Here is a 24,019-nt window from a genome sequence, read left to right on the forward strand (position 1 = left end):
AATGGGCCAAGACCACCCACCTTGGGCCTTTCATCATCCGGCCCTCCACAAACACACTACCCCTACAGTGACACTGAATATCGCAGGTAATACATGGAACGCCACGGTGGAAATGGAGAGTGCAATTCTGGACATTCTGAATACCACCGCAGCATTTTGTACAAATGGCCAATGTATCAACTTGCGGTTTAATCGACACAAGCTCAAAAGCCAGCAGACACATTAAACAGCAAGGTTCTGGAAACGGCATTGACTGGAAACCCTTAGCATTATGTCTGAATCGGACAGTGTAAATACAGCAAATGTCCTGCCATGATATCTCCCTTGAATAAGGCTTTGCCTGTCATAGTAAACTGCACCACTTGCCTGGAATGGGAGGGTTTTATGCCCTCCCCCTTTTTATTTTAAATTATAAATACTTTAAGCTTTGTTTAACATTAATTTGACATTTCAATACTTTGATTTGCAGGACATGAAATGTTTATCAATAAACATTTTACACATCTGACTTATTGTTTTGCTTTGAGATGCACGTGCATGCATGTGTTGTTAAGTTGTAAAGCTTACTGTGTCCTCTTTTATTATTTACTGATTTGAGTATACACTGTTTTGAGTATACACATGTAATCTTTTGTATATTTGAGCATGTTAATGAACTTTGGTATAAAATATTGTATATGCTGGAGTTGCGTCCCTAGGCAGGTAACAAAAACGGGAACATTGCAAGTGGCAATTTGCAAATGCAATTACTCAAGTAAACGAGAACACATTGTACAACATATCAGGTTAATTATTATCACACTGTTGTTTGCTTTGAGCCAAAGTTTGAGATGAGTCTTAAAAGTGGCATGTGTAGACTTCCTTATTACAAATGCTAGGCCATTCCAACTTAACTTTCCTTTGCTGACAGCACATTTTGTCAAACTGTCACATGCCTACTGTATATGGTACCACAAAAACACCACCACCTCTTTAAGTACTGGAACAGCAGATGGGATCTTGTAGGTGGTGGGAAATATTCCAAGTTTATATTTGTCTTCTTTTCAGAAATGTATGTAACTATAAATGGGTTACTTAAAGTTTAGATACATGCCCCCCCCCCCTACACACACACACACACACACACACAGGCTTCATATTCATACGTATGAAAAGATGTCAGTGTCAGCTATTTTGAAGCAAGAAGGAAACCATTAGAGAGCACTTTAATCCATTAGCATCAACCACAACAGATCATCATTGTTGACACATTATTGATTCATATAATCAATGCCAGATGTTAGTCTTTCCATCCACATCCATTAAATATTTGTTGCAGTCAGCTACAAATCATACAGATTATTTTTGTTGTCACATAGGCTAGGTGTCACATATGTCAAATAGCGGATTCAGTGTCTTTGTAACCTGACTCCTATTGGTCATGACATTGAGGATTGTAGCCTACTTTTTGATTTTTAATTTGCATTAGGCTATGTATTATAGCCTATAGTTATATCTTGTTAGCACAGTTTGTATGTCACACCAACCTTTTAGTCCATATACTTGTATGAGTGATACTGAGAAATAAAACATTGAAATACGTGCTCTTTGAGTTTCATGCATGGCTTGGCACCATGATTTCATAAAAAAAGGGAGGAAAACCCTGAAGACCTTATATGCAAACACTGCAGTCTGGCACTTTAAAGTTGATTGCAGCCCTATCTCAAAAATTCTCAGAGCACTTGTTTGGCTTTTGCTTCTTGTTTGTTTACTTCAGCACCATGGAGAGTTCACCCCTGGCCCCTTGTTCAATTCTCCTCCGGGGAGCTGTCCGTGGTTCTGAAAGATGCAATTTTGCTTTTGTGTCCACACCACGGCCACTCCCTTGCCTGTGGATTATCATTCATCATCACAACTCATTTTTAGTAGCCTACTCCTTCCGACAGAACAGATCGATATCATCTCTGCGGCGCCTGTTTGCTTTGACATAATCAAATAATTCCACACAATTGCCATAGTGTTTTCGATTAGACGACGGCAAAATTCGCACTAAGTGCATAATAGCTACATCAAGAACACAATGAACTAGGGCTAGGCTATCCTTAAAGAGCCTTGTAGGCTATAGTAACTTTATCCGACTGGACACAAATCACACGATATGATTATAAATGAGTTTTCCTCTCTTTCTCTCATGCAGGACTCAGCTGTGGTTCGTTGCGTCAGCGCCTCAGCCAAATGCATGCAAGCCTGCATGCCTCCTGCCTCCGGCCACAACCACCTTGATTTGAACGCTTCCTCCTCGTATACTCAAACACAATGACTTTTAACTTCAAATGCCCAACGCTGGTTTTCACCGTGTGTTCTTTTGTTCGCACAACGGTTCATTCGATACGAAGATGTGGACAGGATCTTTGTCGGGACGACAGTGTCTGCTGCACAAGTGGGGACAATTCCACTGTGGTCACCTGTTGCAAACAATTCGTGGACTCTACCTATTACAGCATCGCCATGGTCACCCGAAAACTTTCCGGGGTTCTTTTCTTGCTACTTCTCTTTGCTTTGGGATATCTGGTCCAGAGAATGGTGTGTTCCAGATCCAGGCGGCAGCTCCGCGACAGCCAGCAGACCACACCCGACAGCGGACATCCAACTACCACCATATCTCGGGAGCCGCTGATCGGGTCTTTTACGTCGTACAGTCTGGCCGATCCCACCGCCGAACCTGCTGCTCATTTACCCTCATATGATGAATGCAAGCACCTGCCAACATACGAAGAGACGGTGCGAGACGCCTGCAGGGGTCGGCCCGAAGCCATGACACAGGAAGGACAGGGTGGAGGAACAATAAGCACATGAGGATCAGCACAATCTTATACAATTGCCCTTTTTTATGATGGTATCATAGGCCATAATATGGCCTATTATGTTATAGTCCAACCCATAGTCTGTACTTTGCTATGTATACTTGTAGGCCTACTTGGTTATGGTAGTCTAGCCTACTTGTTCTAGACAGTTGTTGCTGATATTGTGATAATTGATGCAGAGATGTCATTATTGCCTGTAAAATTAATAACAGTGCCTTAATCCAAAATGATTTCGATTTCCTTTCCGTATTGTTAACGGCAGAAGTGCATCGTTTAACACCAAACAAGAACAAAAATCAGGTGTGATATTGATCATTTCATGTTTTAATTTGGAATCAAGTAGCCTATTTTGTTTTTGAATTGAAATATGCCTGCATGGCAGAAGAAAATAAATCACATTAATACAATGTATTTCCTAGCCTAGCCTACTGTTAACCGATTGACTTTGCTCTGAGGTAATGCACTGTGTCTTTGATATTGTCTTTTATCGCATCTGGCTCTGATGGGAGTTTCATCAGGTGGGCAACCCGTCGGAAACCCTCTTCGAGTCCAAAGCCGGTGGAAGCTGAACAGGGCTGAACGAACCAATCCCGACCCGAACACAACTTTCTAAAGTTGAACCGCTCCGTTATTTCCGTCACGGACGGCGCGCCGTTGACGTCCTGTTTATTGGCGAGGACGACCACCGGGAGACCCCGCAGGAGGTCACTCTTGAGGGCGTGTTCCAGCTCCCGGTGGGCTTCGTCAAAACGCTCGCTGTCGGAGCTGTCCAGCACGAACACCACGGCAGCCGTGTCCTGGTAAAACCCCTTCCAGTACCGCCGCATGTTCCTCTGGCCTCCGATGTCCCACACAGTCAAGGCGACTTGCCGCCCGTTCTTTCTCGCTTCAACCATCTCCACATTGAAACCGATAGTAGGCACGGTAATGACACTTATGTTGTATTTCAGTTTGTAAAGGAGGGTCGATTTGCCAGCGTTGTCAAGGCCCAGGATAAGAACTCTGGCTTCGGGTTGTTTGGAGCATCGTTGGCCCATCATGACAGAAGGACAGTCAACTCTACAGCTGCTTCCTCTTGTGTTCCTATCTTTTGCCAGTGTTTACCCATTGCGTTACCCAGAGAGTTACTGGATGAGCCATTACACGATGCAGTACAATAAACCTATCTGTGATAAAATAGGGGCAAAGTTTATAAAGGAGGGTGGGTCTGGCTAGTTGACAGTGCGGCTTTGAGTCATTTATTGACTCACATGCTCTAACATGCTTGGTTTGACCTTTCTGCTCATGGTTCACCAGTGATGTGTAGCACAATAGAGGCCGATAACATGCTTTAATAAGTTACTTATATAAAGCATGTTATTAGTTACTTCAAGTAATACTTCTTGGCTCATGGTGATTTAGCTTAATGTACGAATTAATGCAGGATCAGGAATTCCTATGTTCACCATGATCAATCAATCAATAGCAAATACTATACTTTGAGTAATCATGTGCAAATGAAAAAAAGACATAACTGGGGACACACAAGTCAGTAACCTACAGAAAGTGGTTTTAATAAAGATTTGATATTAATTTATAGGGCACATCTGTTGAGCTTAAAGATGTCTGATCTCTTATTGGTCCTGAAATAAACTTTTACAGGAATCAAGCTAATTTCTTTGCATAGGCCTGTCAATAACAGAAAACATTCCTTAACTGATGATCTATTTGATTGTGAAGTAATCACTAATCTATTGCTAAGTCATATTGACTTGATCATTTGTTAATGGTGAGTTAAGAATATATACTCCAAGTGTTAACAGGCAAAGTTGAGAGTGAGACCATTTAATGTAGGCTATATCCAGGGGTGATACATTAGCCTACTAATTTGAAAATCCCACAGGTTAAGGGGGAAGGACATTCGACTCAAGTGCTGTAAACCAAAGTCTTTGGTTTGGAAGTTTGAGCTTATACACAAGCTTGAGTCTGCCCTGGACATTATATGCCCACTCTACTCGTGCAGGTTCTTCAGCACAGTTACTTTCCTGAACCAGAACATGCAGTGTGCATGCAATTATTTATCTCAAGATAAGATATAGATCAGATGATTTATTGACACAGTCATCTCTTTATACTGTGTAAATGTCAATCAACATTGATGATTGATCCATGATACAAGAAATACATTCCAGACAGTACATGTTCAAAGAAAGAAAGAAAATGTGTTGATCTCTTATGTAAAGGAAATATACTGTATGGTCTAAATGGAGCCATGGCTAGTTAAACAGTATATTACTACATGTGACCTTAAAAATGTCAGAGTGCAACAGGTTGAGGCCCTGCTGCAGTGGCGTCATTTCATCAAAAGATAAGATATGGCAACATGACTGGTGTCTTGCACGCGACCTTAGCAACAGGCATGATGATTTATTTTAAGAAGTACATTTTATTTTCCCCCTTGTAGCCAATGTATGGCAGCTTCCATACCTTGTCATACCCAATTGACGCCTCTGCCCTGCTGCACCCGCAGTTCACCCCACACACCCACACCGCCCCGCCCTGGCCTTATCCACGACCAACCCACCATCAATTAACGGTTCAAATACAAAAACAAGAAATAAAGCTCGGCTGTGTCTCAGAGAATTATGCACAACATTCTTAGACAATAAATAAATGTAGACAGTTTCCGAGTTGTTGTGATGAACTGTAGTTAAAAAGTACAATGCCGAGCTTGGTTAAAGTAAATTGTCCACGTTATTGTCCATCTTTTGAGATATGAAAATGAAGTATTTCATAGCAGTTATAAAACAGAAAGGCAAACCTTTGTGACAAGTCACGACTAAGATCAGGCCGTCAGTATAGCCCCAATAAATCATATCAGTGTGTAGGCTAATCATGACAGGTTGAGAAGTGAATCCCTTTGTTTGGCTATTTCTCAACAACAAAACAAACACATTGATGATCAAGTGAAACTCGTTGACTCGTTGACACATGACTCATAATCATTGTCAATCAAAATAAATTGTCATGGAAAGCAAACTTGATGGTCTTCAACTCCACTTCCATCGATCGTCTTTAGAGTTTAGTGACTTTAGTCCAACCAACTTATCCATGACATCAAACATCATTTCGATCCAACAGACGTAAGCTTTACAAGCCTCTCGTCTTGCATCGTGAATCCATGCACAGACGCGCCTCAGCGCAGCGGTCAAGACGCACTACGATATCATCATCGTTGTTTGCGCGCCTCACAGCCACAGGACACATGGAAAGGCACCCCACAACATAGGGCACGACTTTTCACCAGTAGAACCTCTTTCAAATAAAAGATTGATCAGATTACATTGTCATATCAGGATCTTGTCCATTTCTCTCTCGGCTTCATCCAGACGCCGCCCGTGGGGTCCCCCACTACGTACACCAGTCCTCCGGTGTCCCGTGGCCGGCAGCTATGGTGCCATGAGTGGGGTCTTATACTAGTCCTCTTGCCAGTGGAGAGCGGAGCAGGAGCGGCCCTCTGCTGAAAAGGGATCGTAGATGTACTACGTGGAGATGATTCGTTCATTTTCTCATACACTGATTTGTCCGCTGCGCCAAAACGCTGGAAAAGCATGCGCGCTTCCGTGGATGATTTGGAGCCGTGCTGTCCCATTGTCAAAACGGAATCCCTGGCTATGAACAGTGTTTTTAGTGGAAAATGTCCGAACCGTGCGTGGCAATATATTTGGACAAATCTGCTCAGTCTGGTCGCTGTGATGTGCTCACTTGTCTCACATCCAATTCCTCTTTATAGGCTTCAGAATCCCTGTTAAAGACAAGTGTTCCTGGCTGGCCAACTGACGCAAAAGGCGTTTACGGTCAGAGCCTCTGACCGTAAACACAGAGCTGGCTGGTAGCTGCATGGTTTTGGGTAGCTGCCACTCTTCGACATTTGGCACAGTTGCTGCTTTACGGTGTCATGCTATTCTGAGGCACTCCACCTGGCCCCGGCCGTCACTAATGACTTGTCATCCACCGCCACGTTACGCGCGCCGTCTAGGTCGTGACGGCGTCAGAGCCATTGCCAGTAGGCTGCAGCGGTGTTGTGTTACCAGGCATAGTTCTGTGTCATCTGCTCTCAGCCTATGGCATAGAGAGTAAATGACACACAGAACTATTTGTACTCTAGGTCAACGTCACGGTCAGGGGCGTCACAAGGGGGGGGGGGGGGGGACGACGACGACTGAGTTATAGGGTCCAGGGTGGAGGGGCCTTTTTTTCCTATAATTTTTATCCCACGATTTTCTAACCCATTTTCACCCAGTGCCAATTGCCTATGTAATCCTGGGCTCTGCTCTCCCTCTGCCACGCCTGGGGAGACAACGGACAAACCTCATGCTTCCTTCAATGCATGGGTAGTCCAAGTTGTTTCTTTTCACCTGACAGGGGGGATTTCCCTGGGATGGACGTAGCACGTGGAACAGTTCCTTTCCCCTCCATCAAGCGCCCCGGCTGGCCAGGGGGAGGCATTATTGAGACCAGGATTACTGCATGTTTTTGTGAGGGTATCTACCCTAGGAGACACAGGGAGAACATGCAAACTCCACACAGAAAGGCCCTATCGCCAACCCCACTTAGGGTGTGGGCGCTGATGATGAGGAGGGAGGAACACGCCCCCAGCACCCACAGCGTCCCCCGGCCGGAATCGAACCCAGGACCTTCTAGCGGTGAGGCGAAGCACTAACCACTGCGCCACCGGGTGGAGGGGCCTTATTCATTTTATACTTTACCTATTGAAAAATAGCAGATCTACAAACTCACAGCGCGGCACTGCGAGCTTGTTGATGAAGTCGTGAAAATGTGTGCAAATCTTTGGATATATGTATTTTTTTAAGCAAACATTTGTAACTCAAATTTTATGGGCCAGGGACCCCCCAGCAAAACTTGCGCCAGCATTTCAGGGCCGGCACCTTGCTGGCATTTCGGCTGCGATTTCGCCTACCCTGACCCTCATTCCTGGATACGCCACTGGTCCCTGTAACTAAATATTTTCAGATGGGGGTCCGTGGCCAAATACATATCATTTTGGGGATCCTTCACATGAAAAGGGTTGAGCACCACTGACATAGGAAACTTATAGGTTTTTCAAAAAACCTTAGAAGGATTTGAAATATTCAAAGACTTGCACACATTTTCAAGAGTGCCTGCGAGATTGTAGATCTGCTATTTTTCAATAGTTAAAGTACTCAGGGCCCAGAATTTGGTGCGACACCCCTGGTCACCCCCCTCCCTACATGCTCTCATCACCTAATTATTTTTAGATTGTTTGCGTCACTAATTGTGTTAACCCAGCTGCAAAACAGAATCCATAATGCAAAACAACAACTGCTACGACATTGGTAGACAGACACTGACTAGACAGTGTTGTCATTGTGCCTAACCTGCATAAGGCCTATATAATAGTTATGTTGCGACTAATGTCCTGTCATGATGTACACACACAAACAGGGGCGTCACAAGGGGTAGGAAAGTGGGACTGAGTTACTAGGGCCCAAGGTGGTGGAGGGGCCTTCATTATTTTATACTTTAGCTATTGAAAAATAGCAGATATACAAGCTCACAGCGCGGCACCGAGTGCCACGCTGCAAGCTTGTAGATCTGCTATTTTTGAAAAGTCGTGAAAATGTGTGCAAATCTTTGAATATATGTATTTTTTAAGCGAACATTTGTAACTCAAATTTTGCTTCTGGGGGGTCCCTGGAAGTCAATATTTTGAGATGGGGTTCCGTGGCCAAATACATACCATTTTGGGGGTCCTTCACATGAAAAGGTTTGAGCTCCACTGACATCGAAACATAGGTTTTTCAAAAAACCTCAGAAGGATTTGAAATATTCAAAGATTTTCATGATGATTTTTCAAAAATAGCAGATCTACAAGCTCGCAGCGTGGCACTCGGTGCCGCGCTGAGCTTGTATATCTGCTATTTTTCAATAGTTAAAGCACAGGGGCCCCGCAGTGAATCCTTGTACCCAGGGCCCAGAATTTGGTGCGACACCCCTGCACACAAAAATAACTTGAAGACAAAATGCAATACAATTTGACATGGTACTTAATTTTAATACTGATCGTTTGCATACAGAAACATTTTACATTGTGTTTTTGGCAGAGTTGTACACTAAGCCCAGGCCCACAATCTGTGCAGTAGGCTCTATAGTATGTGGAGGAGCTGCCCAAGTCAAAGTTATTGGTATTTGTTTTAATTGTAAACTGATGTTCTGTACAAAAGGACAAACAAACAACTGAATATACAGTATACTGCTTTGGCCATCTGCCAAACACATTAACAAACTTAACAATAAATAAGGCATTAAGGTCAATTGTTAAATAAAAAGAAAGGCTTGTTGCTTCTCTCGAATAATGCAAAAAACCATGGTGTACAGTAGTAAAGGTAATTGAATTCAGTACAGCAGTTCATCAGTATGGTTGTACTGGCCTTAATTGAACATTGGTTTCAGTGACTCCAGTATTGCTTCAAAAGCATAATTGTATTCCTAGCTACTAGCATTCCGGTTGCAGCTGTAAATGATAGCTAAGGTGCGTAAATCACCAGTCTTTTGCATCGCTTATTCTGGTGCTTTCTGGGCCAAAGGCCCATCAGCATCCATGGATACATAGTTTTTTTTTTTCTTTTTTTTTTTTCTTCTTTTTTTTCTTCATAAACAAGAAGCCAAAGCACATGCTCTGGTACTGTTGGTGTAAAAACCATTGTATTGATACAGTTTTGAGTTGGACCCTTCAGTAGAGCTGGGTGATATGTATCGATATTGTGACATGAGACTAGATACCATCTGAAAATCTGGTTATGGTATACTACTTGACAGCAACAATGCAAAGCAAATAGAAATATAGCCTCAATGTTCTGAACTCATTAGACTGTTCTAGCTGAGTGAAATGAACAATGAATGTTTCTAGCTGTTTTGTAATCATATCCACATTACCAATGATTATTTCTCAGATGATATTGTTTTGGGGGAAATTATCATCTTTTGTTTTCTCCCGATTCAGTTGGTTCCCATTTATTCTAGTCCCAATATCACTGTTAGCACCTACAATGGTCTTATAGGGAGAGCAAAGACAACCACGAGTCTCCTCCAATACATGTGATTTCAAGGCCGCTTCTTTTCACCTGACAGTGAGGAGTTTCAGTGGGGAAACGTAATGCATGTGTATAGGTACATGTTATTCCTCCTAGAGATCACACTCCCCACACAGCTTCCCTATCGTGCTCAGCCAAGCTGGAGGCACCATGGAGGATTCAACCCCCCCCCCCGGTGGGGAGTGTAATGAAAATGAACAACTTATCATTCCATAAAAATTAAAGTCTCAAAAGTGCATTGTTTGTTTTTCCGGACAGGTGTGTGTGTGTGTGTGTGTGTGTGTGTGTGTGTGTGTGTGTGTGTGTGTGTGTGTGTGTGTGTGTGTGTGTGTGTGTGTGTGTGTGCGCGCTGAAAACACATTTTTGTCATATGTTGTTTTTAAACTACTTCTCTGAGACAATTAGCCTCTTAGCTCATCCAAAGAAGCGCACAATGTTCACAATTAATGCCCTCTATCTCCACCTTTTAGCATCAAAGTCTGGTGGGCAGTCCCCCAAAGGCTTACCTTCTACAGCTTTGTAGGAACAATTATCAATTAGGTTAAAGACTAAACAAGTTCTACTTTCAAGTGGAAAAAAACTAAAGTAGCAATCCTATTGTAAAACTTTTTCATTTTGAAACATTTCTCTGCTATCATGTAACCCTACAGATTAACGATAATATTTCCCATCCACATTTGGTAACTATATAAACATTTTATAATCACAATTTGATGAAATGCCAAAACACAAAAAATGCAGGTTTCGACGTGAAAACGTTATTTGCTTTTCTTCCGATTTGAGTTTTAGAGACAGCCTACAGATTTCGGTACTGACTGCAAGTCACATTTGAAGTAAACCATAGTAAATGAATCACAGTCTGATGGGTGCTGGTTAAGAGCAACCCCCTTGATGATAAAGGAGGGTTACCTTCAGTGTATTTAGACTGTGTGTAGGCTATGTGTCTGGTACAGTCACTGGGTAAAAATTAACAACAGTTTAAACATTGGTTTAACAAATGGTTTCATTTAACAACTCCCAATTATAATGCCTGCAGCATCTGCACTATTTGAGGATATCTGCTTGTGTTCAAGATCTATGATGGATTAGATGGTTAAAGGAAGTGTGAGTACCAACATACTGTTTTTTTTTTTTTTTGTATGTGTGTGTAAGTGTGTGTGCGTGCGTGCGTGCGTATGCCAGTGCATGTGCATTCATAACAATATCCATAAAAGAGCACGCAGGGTCCCGTTTCCAGTATTCCCTTGGTTTTATGTTTGATTTATACTTACTTTGCCGGTGTCACACACCAAAAATAGCCGACATATAAGCTCCCAATGCATCACATGGCGTTGCATTGGGAGCTTGTAGATCTGCTATTTTCAACTCACAACACCGATGCGCAATTAAGTATAAGTCACGCTTTACACTGGGAAATCGGAGGACAACATAACCGCAAAACATATCAGCAAACCCCATGCAGCCTCGTTACCTCTCCCTGACCTAATTACCCTGCTTTGCTACTTCCTCCTGGTCCGCTCTTGAACTTGACCACCATGACCGTGATGTTGTCGGGGCAGCCGCGGTAGAACGACTGGAGGACAATGCTCTTGGCGCCATAGTGCGGCTCGTTCAGACGCTCGCGGATAAAGCGCACAGCCTCCTCGTTGCTGAAGGCATCCCACAGGCCGTCGGACGCCAGGATCATGAACTCGGGCTGCAGCTTGTCCAGGTCAAAGGTCATGATGTCCGGGTCTGGGATGACCACATTGAGGTTCTTCAGAGGGTAGTCACCCAGAGAGCGTGACATGGCCAGGATGCCCTGGACTCTCCAGGAGCCATTAAAACTGATGAAGCCCCCTGCAATGGAAATGTTCCTTCATTAGTATTCATACACAATTTGACAAAGTGGTAATGAGCTGCCTGGTGCCTATTTGCGACTTTTGTAACCCTGTCAACATTAGGTTATTATTAGGGGTGTAACGATATAGTAACTGTATCGAAATATCGTTTTTAACTAAAAAAATCCAAGTATATCGAAATGAAAACAGCTAAAATCGAATCGTATCGTTTTATTTTGTATCGTATCGAATCGGCAGTGCAAAGAATCGATTGTATCGATATTACCTACTTGGGCATTGTATTTAGCATTTTTAAGAAGAAACATTTAATTACTTTTCCTTTCCATATAGCTACACTGGTCTATCGATAAATGTGTGTAATCTCTGGGTTCATGTCAAGGTGCAGGTTTGTCAATTGATATACAGTACAATGTCCATGTATTTGGCAGATAATCACTGTGTTTACTTATTTATATCCATAATAATACATGTTTCCCTTAAAAACCTGCACTAGCCACACCTTTCACACAGATTTAATTTCTTTGCTAAATAGTTACTATATCGATTTTAAATCATTGAATCGAATCGTATCGTATCACCATGAATGAACCAATATCGTCCATGTATCATATCGTCAACCATGTATCGTGATATGTATCGAATCGCTATTAAAATGTATCGTTACACCCCTAGTTATTATGTATGTACACAATAATAACTGGATTGATCCACAGGTATTTACCTGCAAACTATTTAAAAAAGCATTATTGAATGTTTAGGCAAATGTTTGTATATACATACTGGATTTAATTTCCCTAATTTCCTTTCTCACAATGCTATTCCAAAGTAATCCAACAGGTGGCAGCTGAGGACCATATGTTTCAAATAGTTTATCCCTTGCCTGGTCTTTGCTTTGCATTAAAATAGTGCTGTACACCACTTGCCTGCCCTCTTGATTCTTTTCCGTTCTTTGAGCTGGTAGGGTTTGTGGTCATGTGACAGTGCAACAGCATTACCATCCTTGTCACACAAAACACCACGCGAGTCCCCAACGTTGGCCACAGTAAGCTCTCTGTCTGACAACAAGGCTACCAGACATGTTGTCCCTGGGAAGAAGAAAGAGAGAGACAGAAGAAGAGAGATAATTGATGAGTCGGCTGAAGGATTTTCCACTTCAACAGCTACTTCTCATTGGCAAGGCTACTGCGCGCCAAGTGCTTTTCACTGACTAAGCATAACACACAATGGACAGCATAGATCACATAGCTTCTGTCACCAGCCTTGGTTTGTTTCCACCAGTAACTTATACAATCACACTGCACTGATGAAAAATGAAGATGTCATTGAAAACTACTTTTCATCACAGCCTCACTAAGCGGTATGTTAACCACTTAAGCCCTATTTAATACTTTGTTGTACGGCGGTGGTGTTGCATGTTTAAAATAGCTGGCCTTCAAGCTCACTGTCGTTGTAAATCTGTGACCTCTTGTTGAAAGTGGTTAAGAAAAGAGAATATAATGTATTGTGAATGTCCCAGATTGTTAGGCACATAAAAGCTAGAATCCAGAGCACTGAAAAAGCCCCCAAAACAATACACTTATGCATCAGCTTGCACATGATTGTAAAATAAAATGTCTCCTACGAAGTAAACTGGCTAAAATAGGTGAAAATAAACAACAAAAAGGGTAGCAAATTGGTAATAGTATGAGGTGTATCCCCAACAAATAATGCTTGAGAGAGTGAGAAGTAACACTTAGATATTTCCTTCCCCGATGTCTTGAACATGGTGAATCTCAAGGCAGTGTCTTGTCAACAGTATTGTTAAGTATTCTGTACTAATGTACATAATCCTGGGTCTATGTCCTCCTGGGGGCCAAGTAATGAGGCCCCACCCTCCGCACAGCTAACACCACACGATGACAGTTGCTGCCCAAGCCCATAAGAGTCACTCTTTCAGGAACTTAACAGCTAACACTGTATGCGATGTGTCGGTCGCTTATCTCCCGTTTATGGAGTCTTACTTGTGTAATCAGACACAAGTAAGACTCCAGAGTTGGCTTACAAAAGTTTAATAGAAAGTGTCTCTACACTATCTATATATATATATACTACTTTGTATGGCCTTCTTAGGGCTAAGAATAGAAGTAAATTGTCAAGAATTGTGAATCTGGCTGAGAAGGTCATAGGAAAATGACAGAGACAGTTATCTGAGATGTATATGCTCTGTAACAGGCAGCAAGCCCTACAAATCCTGGGGGATTCCTTACATCCACGTTTTGTTTAATTTGAAAGGCTCCCCTCTGGGTGGCTCTATAATAGGGCTTCAAACAATACAAAAGTCCCTTATTCATTCTTCATCTGTTGTACTGGACGCTCTGGAGCTATATTGTGTGTCTTGTGCTGTCTGTGTTCAAGTTTGAGGATTATTTATTATTTATTTATTTGACAAAAGGGCAGTACATCACTCTCTCTCTCTCTTTTTATCAACATACCACTGATGTTTTGCTGCTTAATCTTTTCCCCTAAAGTGAATAGTTTTGAATTTGTTGTAGAATGTGTTCTGTACTATTTTTGTATTCAAGATCAGTGATTCATTCTAGTTTGAAACAAAAGTGCATCCATATTGGTACCATCCAAGGAGGAATAGGTGTATTATTTTTCCCAGCAGTAAGAAGGAAAGGCCAATATGACCCTTCGTCTTTCTCTGGTGTTATTGGTGTTACCTCCATGATGTTTTCAAACGTTTTCTTAAACTATACACCCATAACAAGAATAGGCCGCTCGAATGACTTTGTCTGAGCTATTGTGTTTCTGTTATGTTTCCAATGGGACTACAGTTCCGTGCAGCAGTGGCTACTTCCGATACTCGCCGTTCGGGAGACTACCCTTTAGAGGTTTGCGCCCGCTTCTTCCGTTTTATAGTAAGATATTATGATGTCACGTAAAACTCACCTAGAGATCGCCTATTTGGGGTGTGGGCCGGAATGTCATGTGAAACTCACCAATCCACCAATCCTCAAGCATATGCCCATTTATGCCCATCTGATTGGCTACCCGTCACCCACGTAGAGTGTTATTTCCGGACAGACATTCAGTCGATTATTAGTTATTATGGATAGATAAATCCTCAAATCTCTCTGTATCCGCTGTGTCCATTTTATGCCCAGATCCCTGATGTCATCAATATGATGTCATAGTACTGACTGACGTCATGTACTGGCCTAATACTATGATAATGGGTACTGCTCTAAGAACTCTGACTATAGGTACTTTGGGTATTGCATAACCGAAGGGGAACGTGTTACAAACTATTTATTTGACTTTGGAGCCAACAATCATGATTTTAGGCTGTAGTCATCATATCCAACTTTAGTAGCTACTGTATACCTCCAGGGATGAAAATGTCAAGGTTAAAGAACTAAGCACCATTCCCTGGTGTAATCACTTCTGACTGCATTCTGGCTTTATATCCACTCCACTGCAATGAGAAATACTGTGATTTACAAGCTGCTGAATCCGCCTTTTGTATCTAATCAATTCCTCAGGGCTGACAGGAAGGCTAACTATAAACCCCTTGCGCCAATGAAATAGAGCTGGTCCATTTTGTTGAGGAGCAGCATCAGTGTTACGCCTCATATACTTAGTTGCGCGCCTGTGTCACTCACCAAAAACAGTCGATCTAAGAGCTCACAATGCCTCGCAGCCCGACACATTGTGAGCTTGTAGATTGGCTATTTTCGGTGCGCGCCACGGCATTCAACAAAGTATAAATCACCCAAGGTGATCTACAGATTGCTGGGAGGAATGGGTCTTAAATCAGAGGTGAGCTGTGAAGGTAGGGTGTACAATCAATACCACTCAAAACCTTTTTCATTTTACTGATAAAAGTAGCCCAACATGGCCCTGATGAAAGATCATGTCCATTCATCTTGGCGTGAAGCATCGCTGCGGTGTTGCAAGCCGGACCACATCTAATTTTCTGCTCTACGTGAGCTGTTTTCTATCACAACCTTTGGCTGTGTACATGCAACCCCCACTCCCAGCCCCGACACATACACATGACATAAACCCAAACCACCCCTTCTCCACTCCTGACCTGCTTCATCGTGATTGACAGAGAGCTTGTCCAGTATCTCGCGGTCCACGGCCAGGATGCGCTGCTCCAGGATGCTGGCGTAGGAGAGATAGCTCTCTTTCTTCTCCCTCTCATAGACCTGCAGATGCTGCTTCAATGACTCTGGCAGGTGGGCCTTCGCATAGTCAGCTGCAGCCTGGATTGGAACAAACGGAGTAAAAGTTAACCACTTTTGCCCTATTAAAACAAATCGAAACGTTTCTAAATAAAAAGAAAAAAAGAACAAAAAAATAGCAGATCAATAGTCTCAACGCATTGTGATCTGCTATTTTCGAAAGACATTCAAGGATTGTTTGCCTATAATGACATGTTCGAAGTAGGGAAGGTGGTTCATTTAACTGGGAGTGTACAAAGATAACCAAATGGAGCTGCAGGGGTTAATGTGGTTACATTGTACACACACTAGTTATAAATGGATAAATTAACACAAGGACTTTACTGTGTAAGATGTGGTAAGATGGAGATAAAGAGTATGAGTTCACAGCTATGTAAGTGAATTGTGAAGTAGCCAAATACCTTACGTAAAATCTATTAACAACTCATCTATTATATCAATCAATCCAGCACATCTGTCCAGGTTATGTAAACAAAATCTAAACTTAGCAGAGGGTTTGGAGATAAAATCGCCTATACAAAGACTGTATATGATATACCGGTAAGAGCCAAGGTTTTAAATAGCAGTGGGTGGAAATGTATACTCTGTCCTGACTAAGCATAAGCAATCTAATATAAATGTGCAGTATAGGATGAACAGAGAAAGAGACGTTGAAATGCATACCTCTGTCCATGCTAGACTGCACACCACAGTTTCCTGTATGGTATCATGTCACTTGACATTCCCAGTAGTGTGTAGAGGTGTTACAACTGATACTAATTGTGGTGGTGTTCCGTTGGTGCTCACTGCATGTTGCTCACTGCATGTTGCTCACTGCACTGCATGTTGGTGCATATTGACTCACTGTAAAGGCTCTCTTTTACCGTCAGTGTTTGAGGATAGTTATTTTGTTGGATTCAAGAGATTATTTCCTTGTTATTGTCAGTGAGCACCTCTCCTCCAAGTGCTTATAGCTTCTGCGTAGCTAGAGACATTTGCTTCTTTCTCTAACCTAAAAAGGTAATGTTTCCGAGGCAGGTTGAGCTATTAATTCAAGGGGTTCTCTTGTGTTGTAAATCACGTTCAGCACAGTGGACTGTTTTCCTTCCACTCTGAGTCAAAAAAAGAAAAGCAAAAAAAGCATTGCGATTTCATTGGTGCTGTGGCTCTGGTTCAATGGGTTTTCTCTTCCGCTTTCCTTTTAAATGAGCGGTCAGCAGGTGTTCCATGCTGAATTATTGAACAACCTTTCCTCGACCCTGCATCCCTCCCTCCTTGCCCTCCATTCATTCATCTTCTCCCCTCATTGTCACGGCCTTGCAATGGACAACTGCTGCTGGCCACATCTGGCAAAATGTAACAGAAAGAATTATAATAGGCACTCTTTCTCTTGCTTACATAGAAAATACTAATCATACAATGTTTCTATAGAGTTATAGAAACAGCTGTAACACTACCGGTACATGTGGGGCCACAGCACAGCTATTTATGAAAAAGATTCTGAAAATATGTCTCTTCCTGCATGCACCAGCAATTGAAAGTGCCTGGGTTAACATTAAAACATGAATCAAGTTTATCAGCCGCAACAAAGATACAACCTGACTTGCAGACTTATGCTATTTCATCTGAGATATTTTGTCATTAAATATGACGTGACATGGACCTTATGCTGTGAGCAATTACAATATTCCTCATAGGTCACTACAGAGAACAATGTCTCTGTGTGTCTGTCTGGAATGGATGAGTCACAAGTGTACTTATTCTTTCATTTAATTGTAGAGGGAGGCAGTGAGTCAGTCTTGATTACCTCTGAGCATCACACAAATGAAGGTTCCCTTTCTTCGCTTAGTCCTTCAATTCTTATTTTCCAGCATGAAGATATAGCCATGCAAATGAGATGTACTGTATTAGACCAAGACCACTGCAGCAGTTTTCATTTGAGATTCACTCATCAAATGTGAGCCTCTGCATTCATGTGTGTGGCATTTTAGTCAGATACAAGTTGTTTATATATGACACAGTAGTGTGACCACCAGTGTGAAAAATAAAAACACAGGGCTTTAAACTGCTTCGCATAAGGTTGTGCTTCATCAGCTAATGAATCAAAACAACTGCAGGCGGTTTGTGCTGACATGTGCATATTTGGACAACTTACTTGCCCGCATAAGAGACTTTGAAGTAGAGCGATGCTGGAGTAATTTCCCACACATTGCTTGGTTATAACACACAGCTCAGTCAGAGACACACGGTTCTTACTGTCCATATTTGGCTTGGCATGTTTGCTCCATTTAATAGCACTGCCTTATATTTGTGCCAAATAGCAGAATGAATACATCAGCAAACAAACAGGTTCCTGGATATCCACACCTGCAGTACTTTGTATTGCACCAGAAAAATAAAATCTTGATTTCAAAGTACCTTAATAGATGAGGATCATCTTATACCATTGATTTAATGTCTGAAAGTATACACAGAAAGCATGCCTGTTCTACATTTCCAATATATTTCTGACTTTGTGTGGGGCTTGATATAGAACATGGTTTGTTTTTAAAGGCAAGCCTGTTTGGGGTCTGGAATCTTTCCTCAGTGGGTTTGTGATGATTTCTGTTATGATGTGTGGTGAGCTCAGGCTTAGTGCATGTGTGTGTGTGTGTGTGTGTGTGTGTGTGTGTGTGTGTGTGTGTGTGTGTGTGTGTGTGTGTGTGTGTGTGTGTGTGTGTGTGTGTGTGCGCACGCGCGCGCGTGTGTGTGTGTGTGTGTGTGTGTGTTTACTGTTTACTTTTAATAAGACCCTTGGTCGAGGACAATGTCAGCATGATCCAGTCGGCAGAGCCACCATATCACCCTCCTACAGTGACTATGACCACCACCATCAAAGGTCAATGAGCTGCATGTACACACATACACACACACGCGCATCCCACACGTAAAGACATAGGTAAAGGACGGCAAGAGAGAGAAACAGTAATGTAGTGTGGCTGGCCGGGGGATGTCACATGGACCTACTGGTTCATTTTGTATGTGAGTTAAAAGAACACTGAGGATTTTGCAGTGCACACAGGAAGGTTAAATATTTGATTATGGGACAGGAATAGACAGAGAGCTCCAGTAAACATACCCTGCTCTCTATCTCCCTTCAACAACAGCAACACTGTTGTGCATGTTATGGTTCTCTATTAAATATTGTCAAATTGGGTGCCCGCTCGCCTAGTGGTCCAGGCGCATATCACGTAGGCTCTGATGCCTGACAGAGTGTTGCGGGTTAGAATTCCGATCCCGACGACCTTTGCTGTCAGTCTACTGTCCTATCAATAAAGGCATAAAAAACCCAAAACTAACCACTTTTCAATGTCGGCTTTTGGCTGCTGGAACCATCCAATTGCATCTCTGGGACTGGGCTTCATTAATTTATTTACACAATAAAGCTATAGGCTAAGGCAGTGCAGTGATTCTCAACCTTTTCAGGCCATGACCCCCCAAAATAATAATACCCCGATAAACACCTACCGGTATAATGTAGGAGTTGAGGCATTACATTTAGTTTGACTCGGTTCCACAGATAATTACTGTGAAAATACACGATCTACATCAAGGCAAGGCGCTGTGAACTTCGGCTGTTTTCACAATTTGCCTCTTTCTTAAATTATTACTAGGCTAAGGGACAAACAGAGATGGGGAGATGCAGGTTATGGATGGGGTCTCACAACTGCTTATTCATACAGAGTTAGTTTCGCACCAAAAATAGCAGATCGGCTATTTCCAGCGCCTGGCCCTGTCATATGGCAAAGTATTAATCAGACTAACCACTGCAGTGTTAATGATCATGTGACCACAACTGAAGTTTCATAATACCCACAAGTACTGCAACATCCTTCTTTGAAGTCAGCTATATAATGTGCACCAATCAAGAGGGTTTGGTTTGTTATCTTCTATGGTAATATTTAGCCTTGGAAGTGAAGAGCTAGACCATCATGGCATTTCTTTAATCTATTTCATGTGTAACAAGGCTATCAATAGATCTCACGGTTAGCATATTCAAATCCTTGAAAATTACTGTATATATTAAATACTCCGTAAAGCCGTAAAGCATAATGCACTGGGCATATAATGGTGATAACCAAAGGTTATAATAACCAGGATTGCTGTAATAAAGAGCTTCAGACACAGTATTAGCCGGTATTTCTTTGAAATATTCTGTTGATAAAGTACTGAAACCATAACATGCCCAGCCAGATGCATCTTTGTAAATAGGATTTCTGTTTCTCTCTCAAGTGATTTGTTTCAATGGTATGCCAGTAGGATGTAAGATGAAAACAAGCATGAAACCCATGTTACCAGAGTTATCCAGGTAACATGTAAATAATGAATGATGTACCGGTATTATTTGAGGACCACAATGGAAATAAGCCCTCTGGCTTTATGTTTTCATCCTCTGTGATGCTATGACTGTATGTCGGGATTCGGGAAAGTGCAATTGTGCTCTTTTTATGTGATGTCACCAAATCAAATCAAATCAATCAATCAATTAATGATCTACTGCAGTGTTTCCCAAACCTTTTAGCTCGAGACCCAAAAGAGAAATGTGATGCCTCCCTGGGACCTAAACTTACAAAAATACATTATAGATTAAGCCCTATTTAATAGTGAAATGTATTATTAGCTATTATATATTTTCCCCTTTTCTTTCTTCTCGATTTTCTTTCCTGAATTTCTTTTTTAAAATGAAAATATGTCTTTTGAAATAATAGTAAAAAAAAGAAATGTAGGTTTAGAGTAGAGGAAGGCCATTTACTGGGGAGTCCAGACCTATTGTTTTGGGAAACACTCATCTCTAGCGGTGTCTGTGTGTCACAGTGTGTGTGGATGTTTGTCTTCACTGCTCGAGGCAGACTGGAAGCATTGGGGACAGCGGTGACAGATGGTTCAGAGGACAAGATGTCTGTGTGGACAGCCATGGGAATTCACTGACCCCTGACAAGAGGGAGTGGAAGGGAAGAAGTCAAGCCCTCTCTCTCTCTCTCACACACACACACACACACGCGCGCGCACACACACACACACACACACACACACACACACACACACACACACACACACACACACACACACACACTGGAGCTGTAACACAAAAGGCTCCAGATGGGTGGGTCTATATGAGGGTGTGCAATTCAACTCCACCACTTGGAGTGGAGGCATGACCACAAAAGAGGTTATTCTCCCACAATGTGTGTGTGTGTGTGTGTGTGTGTGTGTGTGTGTGTGTGTGTGTGTGTGTGTGTGTGTGTGTGTGTGTGTGTGTGTGTGTGTGTTGTGAATTGTTTGTATTTTATTTAGCCTACAATGTGGTGGTGAATTGACAACATACACTTTCTCAAGCCAACTGCTTGTGTCTTCTTCAAACATGCTCTGAAGTGATGATGATGATGACACTTGTGTGCAACAGCAGCATTACACCATAATAACCGTCATGCTTGATGATTGGCACAGTGTGCCTGGGCCTACTTGGCCGTGGCCATGATGACTGAAATGGAATGGACCTCCTCAATATCCCTTCCAGCTTACCTCGCCGCCGTGCCCATCAAATATCCCAAATATAGACGGGTGGCTCTTGTTAGTGATGTCAGTGATAACCTCGAAGCGGTCCTCCATGTGATCGCGCCGCCCCTGTATAGAGTAAACCGCTACGTTGTTGTTCTTGAAGTCCCAGGTTTTGGAGAACTCCGCGTCCAGAATGCTCAGCCCCAGTCGGTCGTTCTGCATCATCTCCGCCACTTTCCCCTTGACCATCTTCACGGCGTCGCGGCTGGACTTGACGATGGTCTTCACCTCGTCTGTGTGGAAGAAATAGCTCCATAATGCCAGGCTTATGCACAACAGAAACAATGTCTCCGGCCTGAGGAGAAAATAACGCATGATCCGACCCAGGAGAGACAACAGCGTCATTGTGTCTCCTACCATCACCCAGCAACAAAACCGCCGCGCTGTCTCTCCTCTATATTATTGCAATTCACTCCATCCGCTCAACGGAACGCTAAACAAATCGCTTCGCTGCCGAACGGATTTGAACAAAAATTCCCTTTCATATGATATGACCATCTGATTCTGACGTGGTTCTCGCACACAGAACAGGCCCGCCCGTGTGTCTGAATGCAGTCGCACCGTCCGTGCGCGGCCGATCGGGCGGCAGTAATACCGGGCAGCTCACACAGCAACACGAACGCGGACCAGGCCACCGTCATTGATTTGGCCCGCCCGTCTTTTCTTTCTTGAGAGACACCGTCCTCAAGCTAACAGCTGCGGGAGGAGAAGATGAATATATTCCATTGTGGAAATTAAACAGGGGCGCCGATGCGATTTTTTTAGGGGGTTTAGAGTTAGACCCGCCCAGAGAGCGACGGGTAGCGACCGGGGAGGATTGACAGCGGGGTTCGGCGGTAGCCTCTTTCTCTCTGACCCCGATTCTTCACCAGGAAATGTGTCTATTTGGTCCCCGTCCCTCGCTCCGCATCATTTCACACCACGCACCCCATACTTTGAATGTGGCTGCCGCTGACAGAGAGTGCGCAGCTGCAAGCCTCCTATGATGGATAATCAAAACATTACAGGGCAGGCAACCGGGGGGTGGGGGAGAGTCTCATGTTAATGGAATAGGCTGCAGTATATTCTATTTGTTTCAAGTCACTATGTTAGTAGGCTACGGTAACTTTAAATATATGGCTGGCTTTCATGTTTATTTTCCTGTTATCCGTTATGATGACAGCCTGCCTGCCTCGTGCATTCTGACATGCATACAGACAGTTACAGTATATTAGATCTATTAGATGTTGTAAAAAAACATGCTATCCTCCTTTCTTTCTTACCCACAATATAAGAAACGGCACACAGTAGGGCACTCATTGTGATTGTTTCTTTATTTAAAGGCAGATCCATTGGTTGGTCTTAGTAGAAAACAGCTTCTCCTCTGCTGCTGCATACCTATATGGTCTATGCTGCATACTCTGGTGCGCACATTCCCTCTTATAAGACACCCCCACTGGCCAATCACCACCATTGTAGCAGCCTATGCAGTTCGAATAAACTTTATAGCCTATGTGTGGGCTACCTAACACTATCACCAGGGCTTCTCAAACTTTTTCATGCCAAGGACCCCCAATTTGATATGAACAGAGTACGGAGGACCCCCATCTAAATGCATTTTGTGCCAGGTAGCCCCCCTCTGTTTCTTTTTCTCCACATTTTGTGAAAATAGCCAATGTATAGACTATAGAGTTAAAACTGGTTTTGATGTTATTAAAGCTGAAACTTTCCTCTTCCACTGAGCTATTAGAACCTGCCTGATGCTTAATACATTTAATTAGGTTAAAATTCGTGTCAGATCATGTGTCTATAGGTGAGACATATGATACAGTAACAATCTAAATAGAAGAGCAGGGAGACGTAATACAACCACCCCAAATGTACAAGTATTATACTAGTAAGACGTCTCAGGGCGACAATCGAGGTTGCCCCATGTGTTGGCCATCTGGCCAGTGATGGACATTGGACCGGTTACCCATGGAGACCCCTGGTACCCATATATGGAGATCCATGTACTGTACAGTATATGGAGATATGCTGTGAGAGCCCAAACATGCTTACTCAGTTATTCGTTATGTGAAAGTCTTATGATGTCTATGACATCTGACATCATATCCTTTTATGCCCATACATGGAGATCCCTGTCTGTAGAATCAGCCACACAGATATGGTCTGTCTTGGCCATCTGTCTTGGCCATATATGGATTCCGTTAGTGTGGTATGTGGCCTCCATATATGGGCATTCCCATATGAAGTCCTGTTAGATATGGGCTTAATATTGATGACATCAGGGAACTCCATATGGGAATAAAAGGGAATCTGTTAGTGTGACATCACAGTGAAGCCAGAGCGTGATGTCACAGCGGCAAACCTATTCTGTTTAGAGTGGTTCCCCTGACATCACAGTGATGTCAGAGCATGATGTCAGAGCGGCA

The 24,019-nt window shown here is 42.7% G+C and overlaps 2 protein-coding genes across 2 annotated transcripts; both read right to left on the reverse strand.

The window, feature by feature from the left end:
* Nucleotides 1–2,844: 2,844 nt before the first annotated feature.
* LOC308286020 (ADP-ribosylation factor-like protein 14) lies at nucleotides 2,845–3,889 on the reverse strand. The gene has a single exon (XM_080726982.1). The coding sequence runs from the start codon at nucleotides 3,881–3,883 to the stop codon at nucleotides 3,275–3,277; it is 609 nt and encodes a 202-aa protein (XP_080583108.1). The 5' UTR covers nucleotides 3,884–3,889; the 3' UTR covers nucleotides 2,845–3,274.
* A 5,028-nt stretch (nucleotides 3,890–8,917) lies between these two features.
* Nucleotides 8,918–22,663, reverse strand: ppm1la (protein phosphatase, Mg2+/Mn2+ dependent, 1La). Its single transcript, XM_080726633.1, has 4 exons — nucleotides 21,570–22,663; nucleotides 15,875–16,049; nucleotides 12,723–12,884; nucleotides 8,918–11,797 (listed from the first exon to the last, which is right to left on the reverse strand). The coding sequence occupies exons 1-4, from the start codon at nucleotides 21,963–21,965 to the stop codon at nucleotides 11,445–11,447; spliced, it is 1,086 nt and encodes a 361-aa protein (XP_080582759.1). The 5' UTR covers nucleotides 21,966–22,663; the 3' UTR covers nucleotides 8,918–11,444.
* Between the last annotated feature and the right edge of the window lie 1,356 nt (nucleotides 22,664–24,019).

This window comes from Nannobrachium achirus (assembly GCF_963921795.1).
Source record: "Nannobrachium achirus genome assembly, chromosome: 5".
NCBI lineage: Eukaryota > Metazoa > Chordata > Actinopteri > Myctophiformes > Myctophidae > Nannobrachium > Nannobrachium achirus.

Coding starts and splice junctions, on each gene's coding strand:
- LOC308286020 (XM_080726982.1), bottom strand. CDS start 3,883: ATGATGGGCCAACGATGCTCCAAACAACCCGAAGCCAGAGTTCTTATC.
- ppm1la (XM_080726633.1), bottom strand. CDS start 21,965: ATGGTAGGAGACACAATGACGCTGTTGTCTCTCCTGGGTCGGATCATG. Junction 16,050..21,569: donor TTGATGGGCACGGCGGCGAG/GTAAGCTGGAAG, acceptor GTTCCAATCCAG/GCTGCAGCTGACTATGCGAA. Junction 12,885..15,874: donor TGTCAATCACGATGAAGCAG/GTCAGGAGTGGA, acceptor TCTTCTTCCCAG/GGACAACATGTCTGGTAGCC.